The sequence below is a fragment of the Anolis carolinensis genome, chromosome 5, assembly GCF_035594765.1.
Source record: "Anolis carolinensis isolate JA03-04 chromosome 5, rAnoCar3.1.pri, whole genome shotgun sequence".
Taxonomy (NCBI): domain Eukaryota; kingdom Metazoa; phylum Chordata; class Lepidosauria; order Squamata; family Dactyloidae; genus Anolis; species Anolis carolinensis.
Window position 1 is genome coordinate 67,645,276 of NC_085845.1, and position 18,400 is coordinate 67,663,675.

General features: G+C 37.0%; 1 protein-coding gene across 2 annotated transcripts in view; it reads left to right on the forward strand.

The window, feature by feature from the left end:
• Positions 1-18,028, forward strand: part of fam149a (family with sequence similarity 149 member A) — a 47,568-nt gene extending 29,540 nt beyond the window's left edge. For both annotated transcript variants that reach the window (XM_016994045.2, XM_016994046.2), the window contains exons 2-14: positions 1,116-1,226; positions 2,726-2,858; positions 4,135-4,277; positions 4,811-4,933; positions 6,160-6,336; positions 7,757-7,947; positions 8,822-8,976; positions 10,474-10,577; positions 11,845-12,069; positions 12,890-13,010; positions 14,505-14,633; positions 16,418-16,496; positions 17,853-18,028. In XM_016994045.2, coding sequence (XP_016849534.1) covers positions 1,116-1,226; positions 2,726-2,858; positions 4,135-4,277; positions 4,811-4,933; positions 6,160-6,336; positions 7,757-7,947; positions 8,822-8,976; positions 10,474-10,577; positions 11,845-12,069; positions 12,890-13,010; positions 14,505-14,633; positions 16,418-16,496; positions 17,853-17,926 — 1,765 coding nt within the window. In that variant the 3' untranslated portion in view covers positions 17,927-18,028. The remainder of the gene's footprint in view (positions 1-1,115; positions 1,227-2,725; positions 2,859-4,134; positions 4,278-4,810; positions 4,934-6,159; positions 6,337-7,756; positions 7,948-8,821; positions 8,977-10,473; positions 10,578-11,844; positions 12,070-12,889; positions 13,011-14,504; positions 14,634-16,417; positions 16,497-17,852) is intronic.
• The last annotated feature ends 372 nt before the right edge of the window (positions 18,029-18,400 follow it).

Genomic DNA, 18,400 nt, shown 5'->3' on the forward strand with positions numbered 1-18,400 from the left:
TTTGCATGTTTTCGAACTGATAGGTTGGCAGAAGATGGGGCTAACAGCGGGAGCTCACCTTGCTCCCCAGATTCAAACCACTGACTTTTCGGTCAGCAAGCTCAACAGCTCAGTGGTTTAATCTGATGCACCATCGGGTGAAATAATATCTAGTGATATTATAGTATAAATCTCAATTTAAAGGTGTTGTCAGATAGGCTAATGTTTAAATCAAGCCCTCAATTGCATATGCTAGTACATATAAATATGAAAACAGTCTCAAATTACTAACATGGTAGAAAGTCTCACATACACGATAGTTAAATCAGATTTGAGTGTATTTAAACAGAACACCTAAGGCAGGTTTTCTTGCAGATTTAAGTAGAATATACAACCATCTGTTGCTATAAACTTCCACAAAATCCTTACATGTTTCTTTTACTTTGGTCTCTGACTGCCGTACAACAAATTTGACATTTGTCAGACTACACAGAGAAGCCATTGAAATCCACAAGCATGTGGACAACTTCAACAGAAAGGAAGAAACCATGAAAATGAACAAAATCTGGCTACCAGTATTAAAAAACTCAAGAATCAGAACAGTAAATAAAAAGCAATACTCTAAAAACAGAGGATTTCCAGACATGAATCAACCTAGGGCAGTTAACGACTCTAAACAAAGGATGCCCCAGAGGCAGGAAGAAGACAGCAGATAAGCTTTTCAATGCTAATTAAAGTGATTAACTACACACATTCACACTGACCTCTCTCACCCTAGACTTTCCACAGATATATATTTACCTCTTTGCTTAGTTTTCTCCATACCTCACAACCTCTGAGGATGCCTGCCATAGATGTGGGCGAAACGTCAGGAGAGAATGCTTCTGGAACATGGCCACACAGCCCGAAAGACACACAACAACCCTGAAATTTGACATTGTTTATTGGTTGACATTTAGGGAAAATTGGAGGACAGTGGGGAAATGAGAAAAACTGGGATTATTTTCCAAGTGGCTTCAAAATTCTTTGGAAATTTTATATATCTAGATGGTGGAGAGAGAACATCGGAGTGGAATATAAGATAAAGGAACCAATTGCATCTGTTTTCATTCTCCTCCCTTTCCTTCTTCCTACAGAAAAGGCTTGGCTAAAGTATCCTCAGAGCGGTGCTTGCAAGAGAGCGATGAAGATGGCCTTCCAGCACCATTTACCAAAAGTGTACAGGAAGCCATTGACAACTATACTTTGTACGTATTAATAACTGTTAAAATCACATTTATTGAACAATGATCTGATCCACATTGGCTACGCAGCACCCCACAAAGGATTTGTCTACACTGTATTATTAATGCAGATGTACACCACTGTATCTGCCATGGCTCAATGCCATGAAATCGTGGAATTTGTAGTTTGGTGAGGCATCAGCATCCTTTGGCAGAGAAGACCTTGTAAAAACAACAATCCCTAGGATTCCGTTATAATGAACCAGTATATTAACAGTGTAGATGTATTCAAAGATGCAGGAGGAAGCAGTCACTCAGAGCCCTTCTACACTGCAATATAATCCAGATTATCAAAGGAGATAATCCACATTATCTGCTTTGAACTGGGTTATATGAATTTCCACTGCCATATAATCCAGTTCAAATCAGATAATCTGGATTTTATATGACAGTGTAGAAGGGGCCTCAGGTGATTTCTCCTCATACCATTCTTACTGACAGGTTAAGTCAGAACATGTCCACTAATTACTAATTGTGTGTGTGAATGAGGCGAGAAAGAGAGGCTGGGAGAGAGATAGGTTTTACTTGGTACATTTCAGGAAAGAAAAAAAGGTTTTTCATTTTTTGCTAGCCTTTTTCCCAAGCTTTCACATAACTGATGATAATCAGGCAGTATAAATCAGTTTCTTGTGTTACCAGTATCAACTGTTATAGCACCTCTTCAGGCATATAGGGCTTGTTCAACAAAAAAGTGTCATCCTTTGTGACCGTAAATCATCCTATGAACCTACACAATCTCTTCGTTCGTCAGGGGAGGCCCTCCTCTTGCTTCCACCACCGCCACAAGGGCTGCTGGTGGGGACGAGGAAGAGGGCTTTCTCGGTGGTGGCCCCGGCTCTGGAACTCGCTCCCCAGGGAGATTAGGCTAGCCCCAACCCTGGCAATATTTAGGAAGAGCCTAAAAACTTGGCTCTTCCAACAGGCTTTTGGGGAGTGAACTCCCCATCTCCCATCTCATTGGTTGCACTTTATCTTGCCCTATTAGTGTACTATAGTCACATGATTCCCTCAGTCAAGCTGCTCTTCTATTTGACGATAGCACTTAAATATCTACCTCATTTACAATTTTCACTCACTGCACTTTACCCAGTACATTTTATTTTATCTACTTGGGGGCCAAATCCATGTTTTTTATCTTTTTTGTCTTTTATACATATATGTTTATTATTATTATTATGTTTAAAATGTTAATTTACTTTTTGTTTGTATTTTCTGATGTTACTGTATGTTGGTTGCTGTTTTATCTGGGCTTGGCCTCATGTAAGCCACCCCGAGTCCCTTTGGGGAGATGGAGGCAGGGTATAAAAATAAAGTATTATTATTATTATTAATTATTATTATTATTATTATTATTATTAGTAGTAGTAGTAGTAGTAGTAGTATCCTTTGGCATGGCAGAGGACTGTATTTAATTCAATTACCCAGCATGTAAAACAGCATTTTCATTTGGTTTATGTGCACAGTGCTTCTGTTTCATCACTTTTGTCCAGTGGGCAAACAACACCTACAGACTTGAACAATTCTTGGTCAGGGATCCGGAGTTGTACCACTGGCCCATCTACAGAAAGAAGTTCTGTTTACTCCTGGAGAGATGATGTAAGTCACTGTTTTTAAATAGATGTTGTGTGTCTTCTCTTCAGGGGATCTAAAAAGCCTTAATCGAAAATGTCAGTGTTTTTGCCTGTTTGTGTGTGTTTGCTTGTACTATATTTTTAAAAATCAGTATTACAACGATTGTCAAATAATGTCATCAGCTTTTGGACTCGAATGCATCGGAATCTAGTTTTCCACCTATGTAGTGTTTCCCAATTATCTATTTAGAGTGATGTGCAGGGTTAAATGTAGTTTGTACAGTATTACGGTTCAGGACTGGCCTATCTTTGTGACCCATCTTCCCCTATGAACCTGTGCGATCTCTTAGATCTTCTGAGGAGGCCCTTGTCTGGCTTCCTCCCCCTTCGCAAATGCGGTTGGTGGGGACACGGGAGAGGGCCTTCTCTGTGGTCGCTCCCTGGCTCTGGAATTCCCTCCCCATGGAGATTAGGTTAGCACTGACCCTCGCCGTCTCTCGGAAACAGTTAAAAACATGGATGTTTGGTCGTGCTTATGACTAAACAAGTCTGTTATACCTGGCCCTTATCTATATTGAAACTTCCTTGGTCACTTTATATCTGATTTCCACCTAGATTCATCTTCCCTTTTGTATTCCTTTCATGTATGTCTATTTTGATTTACTGGCATGTGATGACTTAATCATTTTATTATTGTGTCTTAATGATGTTTTTTAATTATGATCTGTTTAAATTGTTTTTATTATGATGCTTCTTGTATAACTGATGACTTTTTGTTGTTAAATGTGATTGATTGGGCTTGCTCCCCATGTAAGCCGCTCCGAGTCCCTGTTGGAGATGGTTTAGTAAGCGGGGAATGAAGATTGCAGTGATGCACTTTCCCCTTACATGTTAGCTTAAACCAAGAGATGGCTCTTATGGTTGTACTGAGAACTCTGTTTTAATGTCAGTTTACTATCCAAGAGAATGTTAAATGTTTACACTTGAGAATGTTGTTTAGTTCCTTTGTAGTTGCACATCTAAGGCCCCTTCGGCACTGCTATATAAAATCTATAGTAGCTGTTTTGACCTGAATTATATGGCAGTGTGGACTCATAAAGCAGTGTGGATTATCTGATTTGACAATTTGGATTATATGGTAGTGCAGAAGGGGGCTAAATTGCTATCTTCTTCTGATTCTGATTGATTAATGACTAAGCAAAGATATTTAACTTTTTTATATTTTTACTTTCCAATTTAAATTCTATTCAATTTCAGGATGTGAAGAAGTTTTATTTGAAAGCCTTTTTTAATGTCCTTAGGAATTTGATAAAGCAAATACCCAAAGAGTTCATCAGTTGTTTTGCAATGTGGATGAAATGCTGTTTGAAGGGAAAGTGAGTTCAGAAACTGAGAATCTAAAGGCAGAATGCAAAGACTGGACCAACAGATCACTTCACTTAAGGCAAGAATACATGGTTTATTTTATCTGCAGTATTCTATGTATTATATTATTGTTGTTGTTGTTGCTGCTGCTGCTGCTGCTGCTGCTACTATTACCTTCACATTCACAGGGATTAAGGGCACAGGATTTTTGGGAAAGTGAAACACTTTGAGAAAAGACTTGTGTCGGAATCTCCACTGGATGTTGGCCATAGAGTCACACTGGAGCAGCTAGACATTTCTAGAGAGAGCATTTTAATCAAAACCATGAATATTCAAATCCCCAAAGTCATACCTGTACATGCAAGGGGTGGATTGTGTCAATTTTCTAAAGATATTTCCATTTAGAATGTGTTTAACTCATTTTTGGGATAACAGCTTGACCAGAAATCTTAGGAAAAGTGTCAGTACTTGGTAATCAACATTGTCTCCCATCTAACATTTTGGTCAAATACATGTGCGGTTTAAACTTTTAGCACCTTTGGTTCAGCTGTAATGATTGCATATTTTCATTTTATATTTTCTTTAGCAACCACACATTGGTTTTTTTTTCAGAATCTTGGGAAAGCAGCTTCTTTTCCCCAAAGATGAGGGCTTCCAGCATTATCAGAGCAGAAATCCCAACTCTCTGTACTCCAGATCCTTACCCAGCCTGAGTGAAATCAGCAGTATGAAAGAGTATGTTGTCATTTTATAGTGAAATTACCCCCATCAACCTGTTGTTGTTGTTGTTCTTGTTTTTTTTTAAAAAAAAACCACATGTTTTCTTTGGTTTAAATTACCTTAAGAATCTGCTCATCCTAATTTATCTTCTCCTCCAAACATTATTTTTATTTTGTACAAGCTGTACCTGGCCACACATTACTGTGGCCCAGTCTGGTTTAATGGGAAAGAAAGGATAGCGAACCGTGTTATTTTACTGCTGGGAGAGGCCATAGGCCCCTCCCAGGGAGTGACCCCAGTGCCTCTTCCTCCCTATTGTTGAAAATCTGCTACCAGTATTCTAAAATCAAAACACCACCCAGAAAACAGGAATTCCAGACATGAAACAAGGCTGCAAGGCTATTCTATGGCAATGAAGTTGCCCAATTGCAACATTCACACTTGCCTCAAGCAGAAAAGAATGCTTTCTTCCATCCTGGACTTTCCACAGATATTATTATATAATTATTTTATATAATTATACTATAATACAGTTATAATAAGATATTATGATGTAATATAATCAGTATAATAATAAAATATAATAATAATTCAATACAATCATAATAATATAATAAATAGTGATATCTCTCACTCACCTCGCTGGGGCCCACAATAAGGATTTTCACTCTCAGTATCACTCTTTTCCATGGCTAGGCCACAGAGCCTCGGCTTTCTGTAATTTGCCAAGCTGAACTGAGTGGTGAGTAGGCAGGCCTAGCCGTCCCTTGCGGCCCCACACACGCCGGTTGCTAAAGGGAGGAGACTGCTTGGCCTTCACTAGCACCTTTGCTAAGGGAGGAGCCTTCTGCTACGACGGTTGTTAAGGGAGGAGGGGACTGCTTGACCATTACTAAGGGAGGAGGAGACTGATTGGCTGTTGCTAAGGGGCATGGTTTTATCTGTCTCAGGTGTGACAGATTTGTGATTGTAGGTATGTGAATACCTGAAAACATTTGCCAGTTCAAATGCTACATTGTGTCCAAATTTCATAGCAATTGGGTAATTAGTTTGGGAGATATGAGGTCCCCACAAATGGACGTTATATTTTTATTTATCTAGATTTGATTTCCTGTTTCCTTTTATTGGAAAATGCTATATGATTTGCTTTCTCTCATAGAATTCATAACTTATGATAAGGATATTACTTTAATAGCTTGTTACCCCCCTTTTTTCTTGTGTTTTCAAATTACTGTCTCTAGGTTATGCATCTCAGGATCTAAACTGGTTCCTGCAACTTTTCCAGTGCACAAGGCCTTCAGCTCTGAATTACCAGGGATTTGTTCATCTGAGGCATCTGCTTATTCATTTTTGGAAGAAGAAATATATGATGCAGAAGGGAAAATTGAAGAGTATCTTGCCTTTGACAACAAGGAACTGTAAATGTTCAATTTCTTATGGTCTTAATTATTAGTGATTATGATAGTATTAGAAAGGATGACATCCTCCATCTAAGAGTTGCTCACTCTGGCTGGATTTACACTGCCCTATATCCCAGAATCTAATCCCAGATTATCTGCTTGAAGTGGATTATATGAGTCTACGCTGCCAGATAATGTGGGATAAACAGATAATCTGGGATCAGATCCTGGGATAAAGGGCAGTGTCTATCCAGTCTTAGGCACTTTCCACACAACTGTATAAAATCCCGCATCTCCTTTGACTCAGGACTCGGACAATACATAGTTCAAAACAGATATTGTTGATTATCTGCCTTGATATTCTGGGTTATATAGCTGTGTGGAAGGGCCCTTAGAGGCCCAGTAACATGTGGGGGGATGTGTTTTTCAACCATGGATAGCTGAAATTGTGAACATATAATAAGGGGTCTCATATATTAGAGTCTGATGTAAAATATCAACAGTAACCAAAGTAAAAGCAAATAGGTATATGTCTTTAAATAATGTGCCTGAACTTTGATACAAAAAATTGCCATTGCACATAGAGGCTGAATGTACACTATATCCTAGGATCTGATCCCAGATTATCTGCATTGAACAGAATTATATGAGTCTACACTGCCAGAAAATATGAGACAAGAAGATTATCTGGGATCAGATCCTGGGATATAGGGCAGTGTAGATCCAGCCTTAAGTAACTAGAATCAGAATAGCCAAGTATAAGAATAGTAAAAGTAAAGGTTTTTCCCTGATACTAAGTTCAGTCATGTCTGGGTTGGTGCTCATTTCCATTTCTAAGCTGAAGAGCCTCCGTTGTCCACAGACACCTCCGAGGTCATGTGGTCGGCATGGCTGCATGGACTGCCATTACCTTCTCGATGAAGCTGTACCTATTGATCTCATATTTGCATGCTTTCGAACTGTTAGGTTGGCAGAAGTGGGGCTAGCAGCGGGAGCTGATCTCGCTCCCCGGATTCGAACCACCGACCTTTTGGTTCAGCAGCTCAGCAGTTCAGCAGCACGGCAATTTGGATTATCTGCTTTGATAATCTGGATTATATGGCAATGTAGAAGGGCCCAAGGGAGAACACTTTTAGACAATTGACAGCCAGACCTGCATGAAGTGATGGCCATGCTTTGTGCAATCTATTAAGAGTTATTCTACCCATATTTCTCCACTGCCAATTATCTGCCTTCACCAGCTAGGCAATTTTTAATAGTGAGGAAAGAGTGTACAGGATGGCCAGAAAGAATGCATGAATGTGCTTGCCTTTTTGTACATGGTGGCTTGACCACTGACCAATATCAGAAGGATCTGTTATCCATGCTAAAGATGTGATTTAAATAGATTATTTTCACATCCATAGTTTGGCAAATTTTAATTTGTTTCAATCATTAGGGGTGATGAGAGTTTGGAGCAAAAGAATTCTCAGCTTGCTCAGAGGAGAATTAAACATGGCATTCCTCCTGTGTCCCCCAATGCCTGTATCAAAGACGCTGTGGACGCTGAACTCTTTGATCGTGTATGGAGCAATGTAATCCAAGTACTGGAAGAATTAATAAGAAAATACTGGGAATCCTCTCTCACAGGTAACACTTAGGAAATCTAATTGTAGCCTATATGTCCTAAAGGCACCAGATCTTTTCTGATCTTGAAAGCTAAGCACAATGAATGGGAGACCACCAACAAATACCAGATAGAGTAAGCAGTACAGACAGCCTTTCAGGTCTACACCTTTGGTTTTCACCCAGCACCATATTTATGAGGGTTTATATATCTAGCCAGACTTTCCCAGTCTCTTGGCAAGCCTCATTAGACTGACAGGTGGTGGAGTTCACTTCTTGGCGGTTTTTAAGCAGAGGCAGGATGACCATTTGTTGCGGGTGCTTTGATTGTGTTTTCTGCCACAGTGGGGTTGAACTGGATGGCCCTTGTGATCTCTTCCAACTGTATGAGATTCTATGAGAGACACTGTGAGAGACTGGGAATGTGAGGTAAAGCTTTTGAATCCCTATTAAAAATTATACTGGGATACTTTTTAAATGTGATCTCTTTCTTTGGTCTAATGAGATTTTAAGCATATTTTAGATATTCATAAATAGCCTATGCTAATGTATACACAGTCAAGAAAACATGGGTATGATTGCTTTATGAATATAGTCCAGTTGAATCCTAATGCTAAGGACTATAATATCCATTAAATATTAAATAAATATTGTCTTGGTTCATGAAACAATGGTTAGTGATAGAAAGGAAAAGAAAGGAGAAATTGCTCCACATTCTCTGGGTTAATTCTGATTTGGAAATCATAATAAGCAGCGATCTAGTATTATGTCTCCACCATGCTGGAATAAACTTGGCATGTTATCATCAGTCTGAATAAGCATATTATAGTAATTACAATATTTAATCTAGAATAGATCATGTATGCCTGTTTTATATTTATTTTAAATTATGGTTTAGAGCATGGCAAGCAATTAGAGAAACGGAAGGTTATTGGAAATAAGTTGCCACATCTATCAGTTTCCCGTGTTGCAGTGGATACATCAAGTGTACCTCCATCAAGAGGATCAGAAACTCGAAGCTTATCTTTTGGCCTTCATTTTGCTCCAGCCCAGGTAAAATTCTTTCTGACTAGCCAATTTAGGCATATGCAATCAATAATTTTTTTTCAAAAGTCATTACAAAACTGGGGAGCTGGCGTTTTGTATCTAAAGTGTTTCTAAAGTATCATTAGTGAAAATTTTATTACTATAACAAGAGTAACGAAATTTTGTTTCCTTTTTGTTATAGTAATGGAGCAGTTTTACAGCTATTGGGATAAAACCTGCTACAGTGTTAGAACACATTTACCACTGTTAGCCCACCAAATTTCAGAATGTTTCACTTATCCACTGAGTTTTGGGGAATTTTCAAAGTTTTTATAAACAACGTTTTTTTTAAAAAAAAACTACAAGATCTAGCTCTTTCAATTTTCTATACAATGACACAAGAAAACAGGGGATCATCCCCCCCCCCAACAATTTTCAGAAATATTCATCCATCTACTGCTTTTTGGTTTTTTAAAAATCCCAACAGCTATCTTCTTGAATGTCTCTCATATTAACCAATTGAAACCAGCATTAACCACATCTACATTTTCATTACTGGAGTTGGAGAGGATCCCCAAGGGCCATCTAGTCCAACCCCCTTCTTCCAGGCTGAAGGGCACCATCAAGACTCTCCTCACAGATGGTCATCAGCCTCTAAACTATTATGCTTCCCCTAATGAATTGCAAGGGACCCCCTAGGGCCATCCATTTAGGGATTGTACACTGCCATATAATACAAATTATCAAACAGATAATTCACATTATCTGCTTTGAACTGTATTATATGACTCTGTACTGCCATATAATCCAGTTCAAAGCATATACAGTAGAGTCTCATTTATCCAACACTCACTTAACCAATGTTCTGGATTATCCAACACATTTTTGTAGTCAATCTTTTCAAAACATCGTGGTATTTTGGTGCTAAATTCATAAATACAGTAATTACTACATAGCATTACTGCATATTGAACTGCTTTTTCTGTCAAATTTGTTGTATAACATGATGTTTTGGTGCTTAATTTGTAAAATCATAACCTAATTTGATGTTTAATAGGCTTTTCCTTAATTCCTCCTTATTATTCAACATATTCACTTATCCAACATTCTGCCTGCCCGTTTATGTTGGGAAAGTGAGGCTCTAATGTAATCTGGATTTTATATGGCAGTGTAGAAGGGGCCTCACCTGCATAGACAGAAACCCATTTTCATTTGCCCTTTGCAATAATATATTTTGTTTCAACTCTTTTTAAAAATAAAACCAGTGGCTTTGACTTCAAGAAGAAACCAAACCTTTTCTGCTTAATTTCTAACAAATTATATAAAATACAGTCATTTGCTGAAAAGTCTACATGGTTATCATATGCTAATGAATACATGAAATGAATATAGGAAATATCCTTCAGCATATCCAATGGGCCATCCTCCATAAATTTTCAATTTTAAGCCATTCATTTTTAGCCCTCAGACATGTTTGTAAGTGACCATGTAAAAATTTTGATTTTCTTCTGTTGTGTCTTTTAGATACACCGTTTCCCCAGCAATTCACACAGTGATTTAAATGGTGTTATGACCATTCAAGCTAAACCGCTACAGCAGAGACATTCAGGATTAGCAGAAAAGATGCAGTACGTATTTCCAAGATGTATGGGATTACATTTCAGTATCACAATGCACACTTTACTTATTTTTAATTCCTGCTTGAGCACAGAGCCCTTTTACCCTCTTTTGGGTCACAGATACTTGTAAGAATCCGAGAAACCATTGAAACCCTTCTACGAAAAAGGCATATACTTTTGCTTAAAACTGTATATAGTTTATTTTATTACACTGGAAATTAATTTCATTTACATAGATAGATCATAGAAATAATCTTCATTAGGAATTATATATTTGTCTCATTATGCCATGCAAAAGATGATGCCCAGGGTTAGGAAAGGAATGAAGTGAATCTAGGTTGTACAAATATAATATAAATAAATTTCAGTTCTGCACAAAAACATATCTCATTGAGAAGGCTACTCCTATTTGACTTGTTTCAAACATTAAAATTGTGATAGGGTGTTTGAAAAGTTACTATATACATAATCTTTGACATCCAAATAATGTTCCTTCTTTTAATGAAAACCCTGACTTACAAAGATATGTTGTAGGCAATGGAATCAGGGGTATAAAATATTTTGGATTTCTTTTCATCTATAATGCATCTTCTAAAAGCCACCAGTGAGACCCCTATATTAGGAAGGTTTGCATCAGAACATTTTAAAGGCACCACTCTCCAGTGCTGTTTCCTCATTTTTGTTGTTGGATAGTTTCATATACTGTGTTTCCCCGAAAATATATTAATTTTTGCTCCCAAAGATGCGCTAGGTCTTATTTTCAGGGGATGTCTTAGTTTTCCATGAAGAAGAATTCACATTTATTGTTAAACAAAAAAAAAAAGAACATTTATTATATACTGTACAGTAGTTGTCATCACAAACCAGCATAACCAGGCAAACTGTAAATCCTATCAAGCATTTCTTGTTACTACTATTATTTCCATGTACATCAATCTATGGTAGGTACACTTACTGGTCCTACATGCTCCGGTGTTCTCTTTGGTGAGCATGCTCTCAAACAAAAACTGCTAGGTTTTACTTTCGGGGGAGGCCTTATATTTAGCAATTCAGCAAAAACCTCTACTAGGTCTTATTTTCTGGGGATGTCTTATTTTAGGGGAAACAGGGTGTGTGTGTGTGTGTGTGTGTGTGTGTGTGTGTGTGTGTATATATATATATATATATATATATATATATATATAAAAATTAGAGCTGCATATTCTTTTGTGGGAGAATGGAAATAATATTTTATACGATAGGGTTCAATCCTATACATTTTGCTTTTAATTTTCAGGAATGAACAGGAAGACAAACCACAGCGTATAGGTTCCAGTGTTCTTTCTGCACGAAATCGACTGGGACGAATTAATGACAACAGCGTTCTTTCAGTGTCTCGAATGTTGCCTGGATCCTCTAGAAAAACAGCAGGCCATCGTAGGCTGCCATCAATAGCAGCAGATCCGCTACGTTCAAAAACCATCAGTGTTTATAACGATGAAATTCTAAGGGGGACAAAATTGTGAGCATTTGTTTTTGTTCTTTGCCAGTATTTTTTTTTCCGTGTCAGGAGCAACTGGAGTTGCCAGTATGACCTTAGCAGTATGTTGGGGTGTCAAAATTCCTTGCAAAATTTTCTTGGCCTCTGCAAGAAAGTGTGTTTTTATGTGTCAGGACACCCTGTTGAAAAACGTGGTCAACTACTTCAAAACTTTTTTTTGCAAAATTTGTGTTTGTGATTTTAAAAATACAGTTTTCTAAAAAGGCTTTTGCATGATTTTTTTTTTGCAAAAATTCAAGGGATAATGCATAAAATCCTGTATAATTTTATCCAGCTGGGATAAAGATTTTGAAATTCTTTGTTCTGACATGCAACGATGGATTATGTTTATGTCACTTAAAGATTTAGAAACCAGAAATGAGACATAGTTTAGGTTGGAAAAATTCAGCCTTTCTCAGCATTTTAAATGCCTGGATAGCCCTGGATTATATGCATGATTGTGGGCATGTTGAAGCAGTATATATATCTTTATAATAATAGTTACATTTATGAATGCTATATGCCAGTTGGTGAATGTACACTTGTAGGGAGAAGCCTGGGCAGTAGAATCTAGCTATAGGAAGAATGTAAGATTTTAAAAGCATGTCTTCTCCCTCTCTTTATCTCTGTCTGTCTCTCTCACACACACACATGGAGGAAGGGAGGGAGAATGTAGGATAGCTGTTATGTAGTAGGAGTTTTAGTATTGTCCATGCATTATATTAGATTAAGAATAGCTCTTGTAGTGATTAAAGAAATTGAAATCTGTATAATTTTATATATCCACTTTACTGTCCTACAGGAGCACTGCCCTAGATCGCTTGTCTTCTCCACTTCCACCTACAACACGGAACAAGTTGCCACCAATAAATGCAGATGCAATTGATCCATACCTTTCAGTCCCTGGAACCCGGCTAGGCTTTGTAAGATATTTAGATACATATTTACAAGTACTGTTATAATTGTTGGTTGAAATTGAGAAACTCAGAGCATTGTGATGGATAGAGGCTTGGGCCTACATGTGGGGTATCTTGGTTCGTTTCTGATTCCATCAAGGCTGAGTAGTCTACTCGGACTTGCAATTTCTCACTCTACTCTAAATGACTGGGTTGTTGTGCAGCTGAAGTTCTTATGCATGTTGTATATATCAAATATTTAGTTCTGTAAAGACATTGACAGATTTTAAACAGTGCTATTAGAAATAGAAATGTGATTATATGTCATTTAAAAGAAGGAGACTAATATAGGGTAAAAGGCAACAGATAATGAGTGGTAGGTTTGTAGATCTGTCTTTTTGTTAGTTTTGTTTTTGTATGTATATGTGTGTTTCATTTTTTTACGTTGATTTATTTTTAATAGGTATTTGGTTGGAGTTCTGGAGTTCTGTAGAATATTGTTTTGTGATTTTTAGTATTACATGTTCCAAAAACTTGTTTGTTTGCTCCATTACATTATGTAACACTATTTTTCCCCTGGATTATACATGTCATTTCCTAATTGGTTCTATCATACAAACATGGGGAACGTGTACTGAACTCCAAAACTTTGTTTTTGTGGGACATCCTGCAGCACATTTTGCTATAGTTCTCCAGTTACTATCTAATAAGAGTCTCAACCAATTCAACATAGTTTGTGGCAGCCAGAAAAACAAAGTTTCTGGAGTATAACAACTATTTTCAAAGTAGGTACTGCATAATTAAACAGGAAATAACACTTTCAAACCAGGAATGGAATTCCTTATCAAATTTTGTTACATACTGTTATAATTGTTCTATTATATTTCTTCTTTTCAAATAAAAATTACTTCTTGAAAAAAATAAACAAAATAAACAGAGCCCCTGGAAGGCCAATTTCTTTAGCAAAAACTATATTCTTGTATCATGTCAAAGGACTTGTTATGATTTACAGCTGCATGACACTTCTGTATTTTGCCTTTCAGTTTGTTCATTATGCTCTGTTCCCTTTTATTTCTAAGAGTTTTATTTCTGCTCTAGTTGCATTTTTCGTTTTTCATGTTTATTTTTCTGCTCGTATATAGCCTGACTTTTTTTGCATTACATCTGTCCAGTTATCCTTGGTGTTTTCATGTGTTTACAAAAGATCCACAAAAAGTTCATTGTGTCCAGCTTACACAGCTTAATAGAAAAAAAAAACATTTTTAGTCCTAAAGATGATATCATGCAGTTATGTTTGTCTCTTTATAGTATAATGTGCACTATCTTCAAATAAATTAAAACGAAGCTCATTTGGTAAAGTTGAAGCAATTTTAGAAACTCTTATATTAACAAAATTATTTGGAGGGGTGGGCAATAAAAAGATGAACTAGAAAGTAAAAATTGTCTTGCTTGAATTGGAAAGAGTAATGTTTTTCAAGTTCTGAGTTTGTTCTTTTCATCCATTCAACCTTCTCTCCCTAGCATAAAGGAAGATTTCCTCATAGCAGAATATCAAGTGCTGTACCTGATACCATGGAACAGCGGCCACTTAGAGAGCGTACTGTCATCATAGATCAGTTTTCAAGACCAAATACTACACATACTTTCCGGGTATGTATCTGATAGTTTGTAAGAGAGTTAAGCATGTGAGAGAGTTAAGCATAGAGTGAAATAAATTTTTCTGTGCACTCTCTGTGAAATTGTATAAAATTACTATCAGTTAAGAGGTTACGGAAACTTTATAAGCATGAGTTGGATGTTACATTTTTCCAGATTGCCACTGATATTAATATGGTCACTAATGGATGATCCAGCTATTGCCCTTTTCCTTTTTGACTACAAATTGGGAAGACTACACATTGGATGTTTTTCTCCCAAGAAAAAGTAGCCTTGGCTACTCTTTGATGCTCCTTTTTGGGATAGTTTCACCCTGCTCTTTACTAGGAATCATTTACATGTTCAATGTTTATAACTCGGGGATGGCCTGTATGTCAATTTTGTATCTTTGTTTGGTGCAATTGTGTATGTGTGTGTGTTTTTTATCTGTGTAATTTATTGTGTATATTTTATGTTCATATGTTTTTGACTTTGTTGTACCCTGCCTCAAGTCATCAGGAGAAGTGGGTATTAGTACTATTATTATTGTTGTTGTTGTTGTTGTTGTTATTAAATGAAAATAGATGGAGATATAGAAAATATAACACTGTTAGACCTATTTGACCTGCTGATTCCAAAAATGGCACCAGATTTCCCCAGTCAGCTCTAGTTTTTTAGATACAGAACATATGCCACATACTATTCTTTACCTGCTCACCCATAGAAAAAAAAACAAACCCAAGAGCCTAAAGCTAATGCGGTCCAATGCAATTTTCTGAATTAGTGCCCCAGATAAACCCAAAAACAGGCCTAAAAACCAAGACAGCATGATTTTTTTTGTTGGCCTGTATAATCCATGCAGATTTAGTATATAGCAAGCAAGCTTAATGTGAACTTGCTGATCTCTTTCCATACTCTCTGCCTCCATCAAACCAAAACCTCTGCTCAGAGCTTATCAGTTTTTCACTGGCCCGATCTCTAAAATTTTATCTCCATATTTAACACACACACCTATTAATTACACTATGTGACATGACTTTTGTTCCCGGGTTATAAACGTCATTTTCTAATTAGCTTTATCATAAAAACATGGAAAAAGTTCATTAAAATGCAAAAATAATTTTTACAGGACATCCTACAGCACATTTTGCTGTAGTTTTTCAATTAATATCTGATAAAGAATCTCAACCAATTCAAGACAGTCTGTGGCAGCCACAAAAACAAAGTTTCTGGAGTAAAACAACTACTTTAAAAGTAAATACCACACAATTAAACAGGAATAACACTTTCAAATCAGGAACAGAAAATTTTTCAAATTTTGTTACATAGTGTTTTAGATATTCTTTGTGTTTCAGAATTCTTTCTGTAAATTTTTTACAAAGCATTTTTACACACACACACAAAATTTTGTGCAAGATACATTAATTTTGTGTACAATCTTTTTGTGCAGGAATACCTTTAGGAAAAAAATCTTTAGAAGTCCGAATGTGCCAAAAAAAAAAAACAATTTGCAAAATAAGACTCCTGTAACCTTACCCAATAGGATGAAGTATGCTGGAGTTTTTGTTGTAGTTATTGTTCTTGCTTGTGAGAGCTTAGATTTCCATCCCTAGTATGCATTGACAATTCAAAGCAATATCAGGGGAAGGTGAAAACTAAACGCTGGCATATTCCTCCTAACTGCCAGAACAAGCTGATTATGTGTTAATATAGACATTGCAATGCATCTGCTGTGACATGTGAATGTCGTTTATAGGATGGGCAAAGCCTGTAATTGATAAAAGTGTTATCTTTTTCAGTCAGATACCCCGCATAAAAGATCATTGACGTCTATGGATTTTGCTAACCACTTGTGGACTGGTCAAGGGGTGTTGGCAGGTAAGATCTCTTCTTTATTGAGGGAGTTAAAAAGATGGTTATAGGGCAAAATACCAATTTACACAAAATGGAGCTTTGTTGTTTTGGCATTTATGTGAGAATTGGGTGGGCTAAGGATAGAAGGGTCACTCCGGAGGAGGCAGAATAAAAGCATCCCCCCTCTAAATAAGACATTTGTCACTCAAATGAAATTTTCATTCTTTTAGCAAATTTCTAGTATTAGAGTGACTAAATAGTTTTGAGCATTTAGAAAGGTGGTTTAGGCATCTATAGTAAAGGGGTAGGCCAAGTTACCAAGTGAATACAATCTAGGTATGAATTATTTCCAAGGCTTTAGTCTCTGCATTGCTAGAAACGGAAGAAAAAAACATTGGAGTGGTGACATTTTTGTTTTTACTCTCATTTTGCTGCAGTATCTACAGAGAGCCCAAAGACCAAGGGGCACAAAACAACTTTAGCTAAATTCCTTCTGTATTAAAAAAGGCAGATTAGCAGATAGGATTTCAGTTTATTCTTTAAGACTTGATGTGTGTCTTCATCTCTTTATATTTGAAATACTTGGTATTTTTCACTGATATATAGAGCAACATGAAGGTTTCTTGATGAATTGACTATGCATGGATACCTTTAGTTTGTAATCCATCCTTTGGGGAGTAACTAACTTGTTTTCCAAGAGCAACATTCCATAGGATTGTCCTGTCTAGAATTTTGTTTTCACACCATATTTATAGTTTTTGCATTACTACTGAAAAACCAACAGAGGTCTCCCTTGTCAATGGAAAGCAACAACAAAGAACCCTTTTCTCCTCCCATTTCTCTGCACAGACTGCTTGTTACTATTTTAAGATTTGATAAACTCAGTCATGTGTCTGTGAAGCATGACTGCTCATATCATGCTGCAATATTTTATATTCCAAGTATATCCTCAACTGCTGAGTGAAATGTGTATGAAATAAAAATTGTTCTTCTCTCTCAGAAATTAATCAGCCAGTCAATTCCTTCTATAACTTTATTTATCTGACATTGTGCTGAAAAATAATAGACATGCTGATATATAAAGTAGATTTTAAGGACATCAGCACAAATTTCATGCTCCCATCAGTTACATCTGTGTAGCTGCCCAGTGCAGATCATGATGCCCAGTGCAGTATGATCTCTATATCCACAGGATGGGTATCCACAATTGCACCAATTCCCTATTATATATGACAATATTATTCAGATTTTGCAAGTGGGGAATTGCGGCTAAATCTGAATCCATTCATAAACTTCAGACATAGGTCATTTCTCCCCTCTGCCCCCATTGATGTGTACAGTAGATTCGCAGTATTGATGAATTGTTTTTGTTGCTTGCAGGTTCACAATTCCATGCCAGGTCATTCCAGAGAAACCCATCTGTCTCTAGGAGGAGATTTCAAGTTTCCTCATAACATTTACCAGAAGACAAAAGGACTGGTTTATATGTGACAGGAATTTTAACATCAGGGGGAATGAAGTACCAGTATTAAAATGTGTGGCTTAAGCATTCTGTATCTGAGTGTCCCGCTTTTCTTTTACCAATCATTTGTTGCAGGGGGAAAATCATTGAGAAGAACAGAAAGACAGTGGTTTATTTCCAAATTGTCTAGTAGAAGTTGGTTGGTTATTGTTGCTGTATGCCTTCAAATTATTTCTGGTTTATGGAAACCCCAAGTTAAATCTATTATGGAGCTTTCTTGGCGCACTTTATTCAGTTGGGTGTTTTTTTTACCATTGCCTTCCTCTTGAGGCTGAGAGGATATGACTTGCCCAAGGTCACCAAGTGGATTTCCATTTCTGGAGAGGGGGATATGAACCCTGGTCTCCCAGTGTCCTATTCCAACACACAATCCACTATGCCACATTGGCTGTCTTAGGAATTGGTG